The sequence below is a fragment of the Rhinolophus sinicus genome, chromosome 1, assembly GCF_057876585.1.
Source record: "Rhinolophus sinicus isolate RSI-liver-muscle chromosome 1, RSI-T2T, whole genome shotgun sequence".
NCBI lineage: Eukaryota > Metazoa > Chordata > Mammalia > Chiroptera > Rhinolophidae > Rhinolophus > Rhinolophus sinicus.
Window position 1 is genome coordinate 124,718,118 of NC_142501.1, and position 15,062 is coordinate 124,733,179.

General features: G+C 41.4%; 1 protein-coding gene across 25 annotated transcripts in view; it reads left to right on the forward strand.

Moving 5' to 3' along the window:
* The window catches only part of KIAA1217 (KIAA1217 ortholog), a 753,165-nt gene that overhangs the window by 643,367 nt on the left and 94,736 nt on the right, over positions 1-15,062 (forward strand). For all 25 annotated transcript variants that reach the window (XM_074324916.2, XM_088789215.1, XM_088789195.1 and 22 more), the window contains 2 exons: positions 5,739-5,937; positions 9,775-9,868. In XM_074324916.2, the coding sequence (XP_074181017.2) occupies positions 5,739-5,937; positions 9,775-9,868 (293 nt within the window). The remainder of the gene's footprint in view (positions 1-5,738; positions 5,938-9,774; positions 9,869-15,062) is intronic.

Genomic DNA, 15,062 nt, shown 5'->3' on the forward strand with positions numbered 1-15,062 from the left:
AAAGAATGTTCCTTTTGGATGACGAATAAAATCATTCATTCAACTAATATTTATTGAGAACCTACTAGTATGTAACAGGTCATATCACAGGTGCTAAGATGAACAACAACAAAAACGTTTTTAAAAAAAACCTGACTTCATGAAGCTTACATTTTAGAGGGAGAGACTGACGATAAACAATAACAATAATTAAAATATGAATTGTAGTATATAGTGAAAAATGCTGAGGAACAGAAATGAAGCAAGGATGGGAGTATGAAATATGAGGGAGAATGCGAACTAAAATAATGGATAAGGCAGTCAGGAAAGGCCTTGCTCAGAAACTAACTTTAACAAACACCTGATTGATGGTTTGGATGGATATAAACCTAGATTGAAAGGAGTTTCTCCCAGATTTTGGAGGCTGTTTCTCCATTGTCTTTGGTTTCTGGGTTGCTGTCGAGAAAGCTAATGCCTTTCTGACTCCTGACCCTTCCTTTGTGACTTTTCTCCCCAACCTCTTGGAGCTCATAGGAACCTCTGTTTCCCTTGCCATCTGGAATGTTTCAGTGACATGCCTGAGTGTGTTGGGCATTGCATGAACATTTTCAATCTCCAATCATATCCTTCAGTTTTGGGGAAGAAAACTTTTTTATAATACTTTTTGTAAAATTTCTCTGTTTTTCCTAATCTCTTTTATACCCAAATCTCCATTGTTAGGTATCCGGATGCTCTGAAGTAATTCTGTTTTTCTTACTGGTTTTCACCCTCTTCCCATACCTTAGTCTTTTTACTCCACTTTCTAAGATTTCATCAACTTTGTATTCTTTACTGAATTTTTAATTTCTGCTTTCATGGTTCCCAAAGCTCACTCTTGCTCTCCAAAGATTCCCCTTTTCTTGGGTTGTCTCATGTCTTCTGAGGTTCTGTTGGACAGTTTATTTTGGTCATTTCTTTCACGTTAAAGGCTTTTATGAAATGTCTGTTAACCCTGGGTAGTCTGCTAATGTGTAAGCGAGGCACGGATGTACTATCGGGAAGCTTTTATAGATGGGCCAGGCGGCTTAACAACGGGGTGACCAGACAGAACCTGAACAATCAGTTACCCTCAAAAATCGGTTGGTTTCTTCTCATAGGCCAGTCAGCTTTCCTAGAGGGCTTCCTCCAGTTTCCTGACTGAGATATCAGCCCCTTGCCACCAGGGCTGGGTAAGCAGAATCTAGTGTGTTGGTTCAACCTCTTCAGTCTTCTTCTGTGGATACGGGGAGTCGCTTGGCTGAGTGGAATAGAAAGGGAGATGTGGGCAGGTTGCTGTGCCCCTAAAAAAAAAGAAAGAAAGAAAGTTCAGTCAGGCCTCATGTTTTTCACTCACTCTGCATTCCTGCCTTCAAAGGGCCTGGTGCCTCATTTCCTGCGCTTCCCTGGCTCTGTGTGTTTTATGTGGAGTTGTCTCCTGGAAGACGTAGGTGTCAGCTTTCTCTTGTCTGCTATTGTTTCCTCTCTCATTCCTCTAATTCTTTAATTTATGCTTTTTTTATGCTTTTTTTATTCCTCGTTGTCATTTTATTGGAATTTCAGAAGTTAGAGATAAATTTACTACACACACTGCCATATTTAACCGGAAGTCGTATTGTATTCTCTTCTTTTAAGTCTCTCCTGCCAAAGATTACTGTAGTGGTGGTAATCCCTCCTCAGTAGATTTTCACAAGAAACAGGATTCAAATTAAATGTCAGAATCTCCAATACCCTGTTTCAGTTATTTATTTCTGAATAACAAATGACCCTAAACATAGTGACTTAAAACGACAATTATTTATTTGCTTATGATTCTGCAGTTTGGGAAGGGCTTGGAGGGGGCAACTCTGTTCCATGTGACATCAGCTGGGGCAGTTCATTTGGGGCTGGGGATAGCACTACCAAGATGGGTTGCACTCATGACTAGCAAATAGTCCTGGTTGTGGAATGGGTGCTTAGTAGGGGGCATCAGTCAGAGCTTCCATTATTCTCCACGTGGCCTCCCCATTTTGTTTGGTTGGACTCCTCAGAAACTTGGTTCTGTGAAGGAGAATCCAAGACCACACTCATCAACAGGACACGCTCTAGTGTGCAAGCACTTACCAAGCTTCCATTTTGCGTCACACCTGCTAGTGTCCCATTGACCCAAGCAAGTCACATGACAAAGCCCAGACTCAATCTGGGAAGAAACGACAGTCCACAGGAACATGAATACTGGGAGGCATGGCTCACTGGGAGCCAGGTACCTGCTGGAACTCTGAAATTCTATGATTCTGTACTTGTGTTTTTATTTGTGTAGCTGACTTGTAATTCTTTCTGAGACATTGGGGTGCCAGGCTCTTTTCTTATAGGTAGGTTCATATGATATAAATATTCAATAAATATGTATTAGACCACAGCAGTGATGTAGCATCACCACTTAAAATGTTTCTGAGTGGGTGACAACCAAGATGGCACAGTAGGTAAATGCTGTGTTTACCTACTCTCACAACCACATCAAAATTCCAACTAATCTACAAAACAACCATTATTGAGAATCGCCTAAAATCATGCTGAACTGAAGCCTTTCAACTAAGGACTTGCAGAAAAAGCCACCTCCAGACTTATAGGAGGGTCAGAGACCCGGAACGGGCTGATCCCACACTTGTGTGTGACCATTAAAGATCGGGAGGGCTGTTTCAGCTGTGGGGGTCCCTCCCCATCCCCCAAACCAGCAAGAGATACCATCCCCACCCCAGCCCAGGTTTCCAGTGACGGGGAGAGGAAATCCCTATAATTTTTGGTTGTGAACAACAGCGGAGACTATGACTGAGTGAGACAGTGCGGCTGCACTCACAGGTGCTCCCCTTAAAGCGACTGTGCGTGGACTTACCCACCAGTGCAATCACGCACTCTGAGCTCCAGCGCTGAGGCAGCATCTGGAAAAGTGGCAGGGACAAATGGTGGGGAATTGGATTGTCTGACTTGGGACGAGGGCTGGAGAGGAGGCTTTCTCCTGGACAGAGGACCTGGCAGAGGCCATTGTTTCTTTGTTGAGCCCTCCCTTTTCCCTGCATGTGAACATGGGTGGTAGCCATTTCTGAGTCTCCACAGTTAGTTCGCCCCACGCTGGTGATTTGAGACCTAGCCCCGCTCAACTTTTAGGCACACCCAGGCTGCTTCCAGGGCTTTTTCATGCAGACCGCCTACCTTGGCTCAAGCTGCAGACCTTCCTAGACTCTCAAAGGTTCATGGAACCCAGACAGGCAGCATCTGGCTTGAGTGTATCCTGTTCCTCTGGCTGAGCAGCCCTAATCTGGCACTAGTGGCAGCCAGCCTTGGTTCACAGCTTGGCCTCTCAAGGCGCTTCCATGCACAGCACGGGTGGCAGACACCTGCGGATTTCTTTCTGGCTCCTGCTAGGTGGCTCTGGGTGTGGCATGTGCTGTGGCTGAAGTAGACCTAAGCCGGCTCCCTCCAAGGTGGTCCTGGGGCTGGCGCCCCAGAAACCTGCTTCAAAACGAGCTGGAGAATCACCTAGCAGTCTCCAAGTACGACAAACCCAAGGGGCAGATTGGGCAGGCAGCAGAGCCCTGCTGAAGCAGATCCTGCTCTATAGGATCAGCCCCTGCACAACAACTCTTCCACTGTAGTCAAGGCCAGTCCTCACAACCAGTGAGCCCAAGAGTCAGTCCCTACCATTGATGTGCAGTTATCAACCAAGGCTCAACTACAAGGGGAGGGCACACACAACCCATACAAGGGACACACCTGGAGTGCGTGGTTCAGGTGACCAGAAAGACTGTGCCACTGAGCCCCACAGCACACGTACTATATAAGGCCACTCTACTAAGACATAGCCTTACCTAATACATAGAAACAAACACAGGAAGGCAGCCAAAATGCAGACACAAAGAAACATGTCCCAAATGAAAGAACAGAACAAAACTCCAGAAAAAGAATTAAGCGAAACAGAGATAAGCAATCTATCAGACACAGAGTTCCAAACAATAGTTATAAGAATGCTCAGTGATCTCATAAAAATGGAGATGGAAACCATAAAAAAGAGCCTGTCAGAAATAAAGGGTTCAATAATGAAAATGAAGAATATATTACAGGGAATCAACAGTGGATTAGAAGCAAAGGATCCAACCAGCAATGTAGAAGATAAGGTAGCAGAAAACACCCAACCAAAACAGCAAAAAGAAATAAGAACCCAAAAAAATCGAGGAGAATTTATGGGGCCTCCAGGACAACATCAAGCATACTGACATTTACATTATAGGGGTACCAGAAGGAGAAAAAAGAGCAAGGAATTTAAAACCTTTTTGAAGAAATAATGACAGAAAATTTCCCTAACCTGGTGAAGGAAATGGACACATAAGCCCAGGAAGCACAGCAAGTCCCAAACAAGATAAAGCCAGAGAGGCCAACACCAAGACACATCACAATTAAAATGCCAAAGGTTAAAGACAAAGAGAGAATCTTAAAAGCAGCAAGAGAAAAGCAGTTAGTGACCTACAAGGGAGCCCCCATAAGACTGTCAGCTAATTTCTTAACAGAAACTTTGCAGGCCAGAAGGGATTGGCAGGAAATATTCCAAATGATGAAAAGCAACGACATGCAACCAAGATTGGTCTACAAAGCAAGGCTGTCATTTAGAATTGAAGAACAGATAAGGAGCTTTCCAGACAAGAAAAAGCTGAAGGAGCTCATCACCACCAAGCCAGTATTACAAGGATTCTTAGAGGGACTTCTTTAAGATGGGGGGTAGGAGTTTAAGGACCAGTGAAAGGGGGAAGGATTAAGAAGTACAAATTGGCTGTTACACAGTAGTCATGGGGGTGTAGGTTATAGCATAAGGAATATAGTCAACAATACTGTAATAACTAGGTATGGTACCAGATAAGTACTAGATCTATCAGGGAGATAGATGGGAAAGGGGTTGGGGTCGGGGGAAAAAGGTGAAGGTATTAAGAGATACAAATTGGTAGTTAATACAATATGGGGAATATAGTCAATAATATTATAAAGATCATGTAAAGTGCCAGATGGGATCACGTTGGATCACGTCATAGACTGTGTAGATGCCTGACCAATGTGCTATACCCCTGAAGAGCTGAAGTAGAATAATATTGAGTGTCAACTATAAATATATAGGTATATATAGTCATGGGATGTGGAGTACAACATAGGGAAGATAGTCAATGGTATTGTAACAGCTGTGTAAGTTGTCAGAGGGGTAGTAGCTTGGGGGTGGGTTATCACTTTATGAGGGGTTTAAATGTCTAACTATTACATTGCTTTGTACACTGGAAAGTAATAAAATGTTTCTGAGTAGATTATAAAAACTTAAATTACATATCTTATACATGGTTATAATGAATGTGTTTTTAGTTAATGAAAGACATGGGGGAAAAATCACCCTATGGAGTCAAATTCCTAAATATACCTTTCAAGGGAATAAAGTATTGGCTTTTGCTTTAGGCTACCAGAGGTTAGCTTCTTGTCTTTTTGGTTTTTTTAAAAAAGTTGAAAATTAGCCTCTTTAACACCTGTCTGGACTCCAAAGGATGAAAGCGGGTACTTGTAAAATAAGCAGAGAGTACATTCCTTGGAAATTCCAAACATACATCTCTCGTCACGTGCTTTCCAAGCTTGTCCTGAACATCCTTGCACGTGGCAGGACAGACGTGGCTTTGCTTCTGCTACATGTCCTATGAATCTTGGTCTGTGCTTGATTACTGTGTTCATTTTGTGTGCAGGAGTTCTCTATCTCCAGTACGGAGATGAAACCAAGCAGCTCAGGATGCCGAATGAAATCACAAGCGCGGACACTATCCGTGCTCTCTTCGTAAGTGCCTTCCCACAGCAGCTCACCATGAAAATGCTGGAGTCGCCCAGTGTCGCCATTTACATCAAAGATGAAAGCAGAAATATCTATTATGAATTAAATGATGTGAGGTGAGTAGCTAACGCCATGTGTCTGTGTCCACCATGGTGCATTTGGCATTGTTACACTTTGTACTGGATCCTAACCTCTCCAGGTTCCAGTGAGGAAAGCATTGCTATTATCCTGACCTACCGGCTTATCTCATCCAGGTGTGAATTCATTGTCTGGTTTTCTACTATTCACTTACAAGGTGTGGTTTACGAAGGTGAAGACAAAGTTCTCCCACATTGATCTTTGCATGTTACATCTGAAAAGAACATAGGAAATGATTTAGTCCACTGTTCATCTAAGAGTTGTGGAAACTAAGGCCCAGGTGGAGAGACACAATCTATATATCATAAGAGTTGAGGGCACTACGTATGACTGGAACTTGCCTAACTCCTCCTGAAGTATTCTTTCCCTCATAGCCAGAGCCTTTTAGGTCATTCTTTACATGAACAAGGTAGAATAAGAGCCGTGGGCTGTTATTGTCCACAAGAAAAGGGGCTGAGAAGTATTCTCTCTTTCCATTTGATTCTTAAATAGTTGGCCTTTACCAAAGGATCTCACTTTCCAAGTGGGCTTTCTCCAGGGCCCCCAGTAGGATATACTGTAAAGCAAGGCTAAATGGACTCCTGCTATGCAGATGGCATGGAAATAAAAGAGTCGTTATCGACCATAGTGGTATTGTGTATAGAGCAGAAGAGACCCCATCTGATCTGTTCCAACCAAACAGCCTGAGAAATAGGACTTAAATCAATACCAAGAAGCAGTTGCTAGTGTAGCCTCTAAACATTTCAGAACTTAAAAAAATTGTTTAGTGACTAATCCAGCCTTTCCATTTTATGGAACCGGATACTCAGATGCATAAAAGTTAACAGACTTATTCAGGATCACACAGCCAGTTCATTAACCAGCCAAACCCCAAACCTGACTCCACATTCTTGGTCAACAATTTTTTATTCCCTCAGAATGTTCCCTCCTGAACTCATCTGGGCCACAACTTGGATTTCTGGCTCCTTGCCCTGTGCAGATAGCAGGCTGGCCTGTTTCTTCATTATGGAATTAGTGGAAACCACTTTTTAAAAATTATGCTGCTAGTGCATAACGTAAACTGATAAATATCTAATAATGATCACAAATGACATATTTCTGCATGTGCCAAGGTGTGTGAGTAATTTAGGGCTTTCAAAGTTTGACACATGCCCTAAGGTGGGTGCTACATCTGTTGCATGACCTTCCTGCTTTTTAAAACCATGTTTAAATATTCATGGGTATCAGAAAATTCGTGTTTGTTTTTTGGAATAAATTATTAATCAGACTGTCACCAAAAAAAAAAAAAGAAATGTGAGGTTACAAAGCATAAACTTAAACAAGAAGTAATCGCATTGTATTTAAAGAGTATGTTTGCAGTAACATAATCCTATGTGGTGTTTTTACATGGACATGGCATTTTACAAGTCTTCTTGAATTTCTGCCTTTTGCAGTTAGAGGAATTGAGGGATACGGTAACAATAAATAAGCATGAAAGTAGGCAAAGCCACTTTTGATTATGGAGCTCAAGGCTGATGAGGTTATTATGAATAATTGCACTCCACTGTCTCACAGCCTGTGCAAGAATTTGTATATTATAATGAGTCACAATATTCTAGAGCCTAGCCCAAGCCTCAAAGGATTACTATTACTTCCGTTATGCATTCTTTGGTAGTGTCCTTAGGTAGTTACAAATAAAGAGATGGGAGGGAGGACAAAGACGAAAAGGTCCCCAAACATCCCACTAAGATGAGCCTCTTTAATGCAGTTTGGGTGATATAGATGAAAGCAGTGCTTCAGAGAAACAATCACTTTTAACATTGATCACTTTTCATTTAATATTTGTGAAACTGATGATCTCATTGACCCTTACTCTGCAGTACTATGTACTGATAGCCTGATTTTTAAAAAAAAATCTCATTTAAAATGTTTAAGTGGGAAGTCATTGATTTGCAAATTCGTCTAGAATTTTACTTTTTTCAGTGTTTTGATTTACATATAAAAATGGGTCTAAAAAATTTAAGTGGAGAATATTTTTATTTGGTGGTGAGTATAATGTATATGTTAGATAATCACATGTACATCCTTTCCAAAGAATTATTCTTTCTTTTATGCATAAAATGCCTAAATTATATTTTATTTGAATGGTTGAGTAAATTCCCACCATCACCATTAAATAGGACTTCCCTTCTCCCCCAAAAAGAGTATCATGTGGATTTTAACTGAAGACAGTGGCTTTCATCTAAACCCAGAGACAAATTTCATTTCACACCTTTCAGTATTTTTTGAAGAGATAGTGTATTTGTTAAATGTTTGGCTATTTCATCATTGTGTTGGGTTCCCCATATTTTCCTTAGAGAAATGCTACAGAGAGTTCAGGTTGAAATGCTGTGGTAAATGTTGCCATAGTAAATGCAATCTGAGCCTTTACTGTTGGTTCATCTTGGACGAACATGTTTCTAAATTAATCATGAACCCACCTCATGTATTTTAAATACCTTTAGAATCACACACTAAATTTTTTTCATGGTTCAAGTATGGTTTTCAGTTTCTTCACATCGTTACTGTGACTTTTCCCCCAAGCCACAGGGTGAGTTCTTTTAGTGAATCCCCACATTCTTACCTTCTGTGAACTCCCCCCTTTATAGCAGCCTAGACCTTTCTAATAACAAGGACTGCACACTCCCCCCTAAGTCGACTTCTAATGAGCTGCTTGAAATCTGGAGCAATCGTGCAAGCTTGGACTAGTCATTGCTTCAAAGTAATTACTGACGGGTATTTAAAAGAGGGAAGCAAGACTAGTCCAAGAATCCTCCACTTCGTTTAAAAACAAAAACATAGCCCAATAATCCCAGTGATTGCGATCAGCCCACAAAACGTGTGGCTGCACCTGGAGGAAAGGAATGCGTCTTCCTGCACACATTTCCCTGAGCTCACCACACCACACCACACCATACCGGCATTGGAAGGAATCACAGAAGCATAGGGGCTGGGCTGTAAGTGCCTTGGGTGGCCTTCTGCTGATGAAAGCTGAATATGCAGGGAGAAGGACGTCGTAGACATTCATACGCTCTTAAATAATTTTAAGGTAGGCATTGAGCAAGATGTATTCTTTGCTCTGGTACGACTGACTCCCCGTCTCTAAATGCTGGGTTCAGAAGGAGAGACAGATAAGTGGAAGCGTTTACCTGCTGCTACTCCTTCTAAATACCCTGCGCGTCCAGTAATTCAACTTGTATGTAGAGAAGTATTTTTAAAAAAACTCACTATGGGAGGGAAAAAAGATACTGTAAAGATACTAGTTTTGATCTTTGTGGTATTTTTTTTTTTCTGGACTGCAAATAAATGTTTTCTCCCTTGCCAAAACAGTTTGAAGGGGGGAAAAGCATTCTTCGTTTGTGTGCATTATGAGATAAGCAGAAAACCAGGTGTTCGGGTAAAGTAAGCAATTAAATATTTAAATATTAACCAAATCTCTTTGAACATATTGTAGATGTTAGAGCTTTATTGTTTCTTAAAGTGTTATCTTTCCTTGCTCAGAATCATGAAAGAAAGTTCATGCCATCCGATATCTATGGGTGGAGAACTACACAGAAAGAATAATACTTTACTGAAAAACAAAACAAAAAAAAAGGAAGAAAAACTGAAGTCATTTTTCTTCTTTTCCCTATTTATTTTTTGCCTATTCTATGTAAAAGAACTTTTTGTCTGGTTGATTGTGGACAATAGCTGGATTGTCTCCTGCTGTCTTTTCCCGACTTTTCTGGTTAGACAAACAAAATGGCCCAAGTAAGGCTCCTTTCCTCTGCCATAATTATTGATGTTTTTGATTCTAGGAACATTCAGGACAGATCCCTCCTCAAAGTGTACAACAAGGATCCTGCACATGCGTTCAATCACACGCCGAAAACTGTGAATGGAGACATGAGGGTAAGTGTTCCTGTTCTATTTTTTATCTTATTTCAGTGGGTCAAACCATCCTTCCTGCTGCTCCTCATCTAATCACATCCCACCACCAGGTTTCGGGGTTCCCACCGCTCATCTCATCTGATGGCTCATTATTTTTTTCTTGGTAGAGAAATCCGATTTCCTGGTTATTTGGGGCAAAGGGATTGAAATAGGGCCTCACACATCTTCATTCATTTCTAAGTTTGAAGTTTAGTTTTGTCCTTACTCCAAGGGAATCCTGAAAAACCTGTGCATAAAAAAGTCCTTGGTCCATAATACTATTAACTTCTTCAGAGGATGTCTTGATATTTTTTCCTCCAATTACAACAAAGCTAGCATACAAGTAACAATGAAAAAACAAAAGCAAAAATCAAGTATAATTGCATGTAAAATTTATTAAAGTTCTTACACCAGCTATTCCAAGCCCTAATTCTCTAATTAAATTATTCACCTTCTAATTTAGGCCTGGTTATTGTTGCACTGTATTAAATATTATCAAATCTTACCTGAATTATATTGAAGGTGTAGGACAAAAACCTACATGATTTGGGGGCTAAAATTCTCTAGATTTAGATCATTTCAGAAGATTATCCAAACATTCAAAGCACACGGGGATGTTCTGAAGAAAAAAGAGCAGATTAAACTGAGAAGGAACATTTTTAAAATCACATTAATGCAGGTCCACTAGAAAGGGATAGCGCTTCTAACAATAGTGCTACATTCCTCTGCAGGAAAAAATGGGAGAAAACAAAGTAAGATTAGCTTCGCCAGCTGTACCTCCCCCCTCCACACACACACACAAATTTAGAAGGTGCTATACTAGTTTATATTATCCTTTCTGAGGATTAGCACTCGGCTGGATGCTGGAGTTCAACTAGAAAAAGTAAGCGAATAGGTTTTATTGCCAAAGAAACCCAGGCACTCTCTGTCTTGGAGTTGGAATTCCTGAGGTGAAGCCATCTCCACTTCCTGACAGTGTGTATTCGTTTTCCATTGCTGCTGTAACAAATTATTACACACTCAGTGGTTTAAAATGACACAGATTTACTATTTTACCATTCTAGAGGTCAGAAGTCCAATATAGGTGGACTAAAATCAAGGCATCATCTGCAGGACGTTGACATGTACTTTCCTTTCTGGAAGCTCTGGAGAGAATGTTTTCTCTCTTTTCCAGCTTCTAGAGGCCACCCACATTCCTCAGCTTGCAGCCCTCTTCCTCCATCTTCCAATCCAGCAAAATAGCATCTCTCTGGCCCTGATTCCATCATCACATCTCTAACCCTCCCTCTTCCACTGTTAAGGACACTTATAAATACATTGGGCCTAACCCATACTCCAGAATAGTCTCCCTATTTTAAGGTCAGCTGATTAACTACCTTCATCTCCCTTTCCCACGTGGTCATGGGTTCCAGGATCTCAGAAGTGGATATCATTTACCTCACAGGGTATCAGAGTATAGGACCAAAAGGCCAGGCGTCCGAATAGAAAGGGCTGGAAGGATTTCTGTGTAATTCTGGCCTGGAATATGAGTGATGACATTGTGGGATCAGAGCCTACACTTCTGGAGGAAAAGGCCTCTTACAGATTCAACTGCTGCTTTTTTATGTCCGAAATGATGTGTGATTTGAAGTGAAGGCTATGTTGCTACTTCAGACAGTCTAGGATTTTGAGGTTTATTTTTAGCCAGTTACACTCCAAATGTAAACCAGCCCCATGTGAAGACAGATCGAGTCGTGCTAATCATAAAGCATGGACTGAACGTTACAGAACCCTTTGCCTTTTCTACTTTGTTACTCTCTTTCTCATTGACGCTCTTAAGAGTCTTTGCTCCCTTGGAAATCTTTATGTTTGATATGTCTAGCCTTTGAACTGGAGTTCCATGGTGCTCAGCATTCTGTTTCTCTTACATGGAGTCCACACAGGGGTCCCAGAATCGCCTCTGAAAATCTTGTTTACGGCTGGGGAGGACACCTGTTTTAACTCTTAAGCAGATGTGATACCTACATAAGAGACCAGCAGTGAGCATGGAGAGAATCAAATATTAACCATATGGACAAAGCCTATTAGAATTCAGAACTTTTGCTGTGGGTTTCAGTAAAGTTGTTCTGTTTTTACTTTAGGCAAGACCCTCGCAATCACTGTCTATGTTGCCCACGCCCTACTTTAAGACTGCATTTTTGTGTGTGAGAAAATTAACTATTGTCTCCAGATGAGGAGACAACAAATGTTCACCATCCAACCCGCAGAAAAGCTTTTAGGTGTCCGTGAAGACGACTTAGGAATATGAAATAGAACACAGTTTGAAAACCAAGTAGGTGTGATCGTGCCTGTAGTTTGTAACTTGGCCCCATTACAGGTTCCAGAAGTTAAGAGACATGGAATTCCTTCAGCCTCACCTTTTGGCTCTAAAGGTTGAAATTCTCTCTCCTTCCTGGATGTAGCTGCCTTGCCGTTAAAGGCAAGAAAGCTTTGTTGAGCCCTGTCTGGAGCACAGCTGCATAACCCCACTGCTCACAGTGAAGAACAGAAATAAAGAACAGGGCAAGGATGAATTGTAGTAGACTAAACCAAGCTGCACGGGGCATTTAGGGGAGCTTGCATCCTCCCGTATGTTTGCAATGTGCACGTGGCCGTGAAGGAATTTGACGATAACTGTTCAGATGCATCAGTTATGCAGCCCTGTGCCGGATGTCACCAGCCTCCAGAGGCAACCTGGGACAGACCTCCAGCTGCCCATACATTACCCAAACACATGCATATCATGAAAAACATTGGTTGCACCAAGCAGAGACACAACAACAGCAAGGCCAGAACTTTGCAGGGGCCTCTGTAACTTTCCTTAAACAATGCATTTAATATCTTGCCTGTGAAAGGAAGGAAAGTGGAAGACTCTAAGCTAAAACAGTCAGTTCTCCTGAGCGGTGTTACGATGGTAGTATATCACTCAGGGAACATGTTAGACTAAAAAGTATTAACACTGAGGTTGTGGGCACGCACGGAATATATGCTTGGTGGGGAAAGCATGTGTCTAATTTTTTTCATTTAGCATCTAGCTGAGCATTCTTGAGGCTAGTCTATCTAATGAGACTTGTGGTTCTCTGCTGGAGCTGAGCATACCCATCTTCTGATTTTTTTCCGTCGCCTAACTTTTGTTTTGTTACATTAGATAGTTTTGATAATTCAGTTCCCAAGGGACTGAGCTCACCATGCCTTTTGCAAAAATTATATACGTACTCACGAGTTTGTAATTCACAAATGTACAACTCAAAGATGAGCCATTCTATTCCACAGCTCTCAAAGGGTATCACCGGTGACTTCCTAGTCCCCAAACCCAGTGACTTTTTCAGTTCTCAGGTTTTTCTATCCTCTCACATGCTTTATTCCCATTATTCAGTTCTCTCCTCTTGTATGTCTTTAATTTTCACTTGTATATAGACAGCTTCCAGATTTCGATTTAGAACACACTCCCCAGAATTGTCCCTGCATCTTAAATGACTTCCTAATACCTAAATCAGTCACTGCCGTCCCAGACCTCTCCTATTAGAGCTCTGCATTTGACACCGATGAGCGGTCTGATTCGAAACCTTGATTTCCATTCTCTGCCATTTCCAAATTCCTTGCCGACATTCAGACATACCTCAGCCTCTTTTATTCACTAACTCTTCCTTATGCCCCCTAAATGGTCGTCAGTGTGTTCAGGCAGGCCTCCCCAGTCTGTACATGTGTGTTTTATCATTTGCTTTTTTTGTTATCTGCACCTGGTCACTTGTGATTTTCTATCCTACTTCTGATTGAACCATTATATCAAAATAGATGATCCTAGAAACTGTATCTCTAGCTCTGCCATTTCCTAAGAGTTCAAGACACAAGTGTTCAACTTCCAAGTGGTTATCTCCCCATGGATAGTCTTCCAGTGTTTCTAGTGTCTCCTGTTGAAGAAAAAAAGTCTTAATTTTTTGTTTTCCTTCCAAGCACTTTTCCTCCATGTTTTTCTATCTTTGTGAGGGATCGAGTGAATGATTGTGATGGTGAGTGTGTATGTGTGCATGCATGTGTGTGTGTGTGTGTGTGTGTGTGTGTGTGTGTGTGTGTGTGTTTTGAGGGGTGGGGAGCAGAGATTTAAAAAGTTGAGTTTTCAGTGATTCAGTAGCTTAACTCCTGTTTCCCAGCACATCCCACCAATCACCAGAGCCATTCTACTGTGCAAGGCCTGGTACAGATGACCCTGCTGCCATGGCCTGCACCACTATTGTAATAGCTAACTTTTTTGAGCATTTACTAACCACTTTTCTGAGTAATTTCATTTAATCCTCAAGACAAGACCTTGAGGCAGGTATCGGAATAAGCATTCGTGTTCAGAGCTCAGGAAACAGTTGCTTAGGTATGTTAAGAAATTTGCCCAAGGCCACGCACTAGAGCGAGGCAGAACTGAGGTTTGAACTGATGCAACTGGGCTCCACGTCTCAAGCTCCTGATAATACTGCTCCAATGCTACAGGTACAACGTTCATTATCTTTCTCTTGGTTAGTTATGCAGCAGCTTTTAAGCAGTCTCCCAACTCTACTTCCCAAGTCATCTCCCTAAGCCCAACTTCCCATTGTGCAAAGACCAGCCCAGGCCAAAGTTGAGAATCATCTCCACCCCAACACCCAAGCAGAGCCGCCTTGCAGTTCTTACTCCAAGTATCTGAAATGCACTCTCCTGCCCCACATATCTGCTTTTCAAAATGTCACCCATCTAACATACTACAGGACAATTGCCCAGTTCTATCTACAAATTGGTGGCATGAAAAAAGGGTAGGAGAGGGCACTATTATGTTTCTCTGTCTCTTCTATGCTATCGCAACAAAATGCCACATGTGCACCATGTTTGAATCTCGGTTAGAACAAACCAATTATAAGAGACATCTTTGAAACTATTTGGGAAATTTAAACATGTGTTAGGAATCAGATGATATTAAGGATAACTGGTAATTCTGTTGGGTATAATGATGGATTGGTGGTTGTGTTTATAAAAATGAGACATACTAAAGTATTTACAGGCTAAATGGCACGATGAATGTGATTTGCCTTAAAATACTCCAGCAAAGCAAACCAAAAAGGTAAAAATAGATGAAACAAAATTGGTAAAATGTTGCAGAATGTCAAAGCTCGATGATGGCAGTTTGTTTTATTAT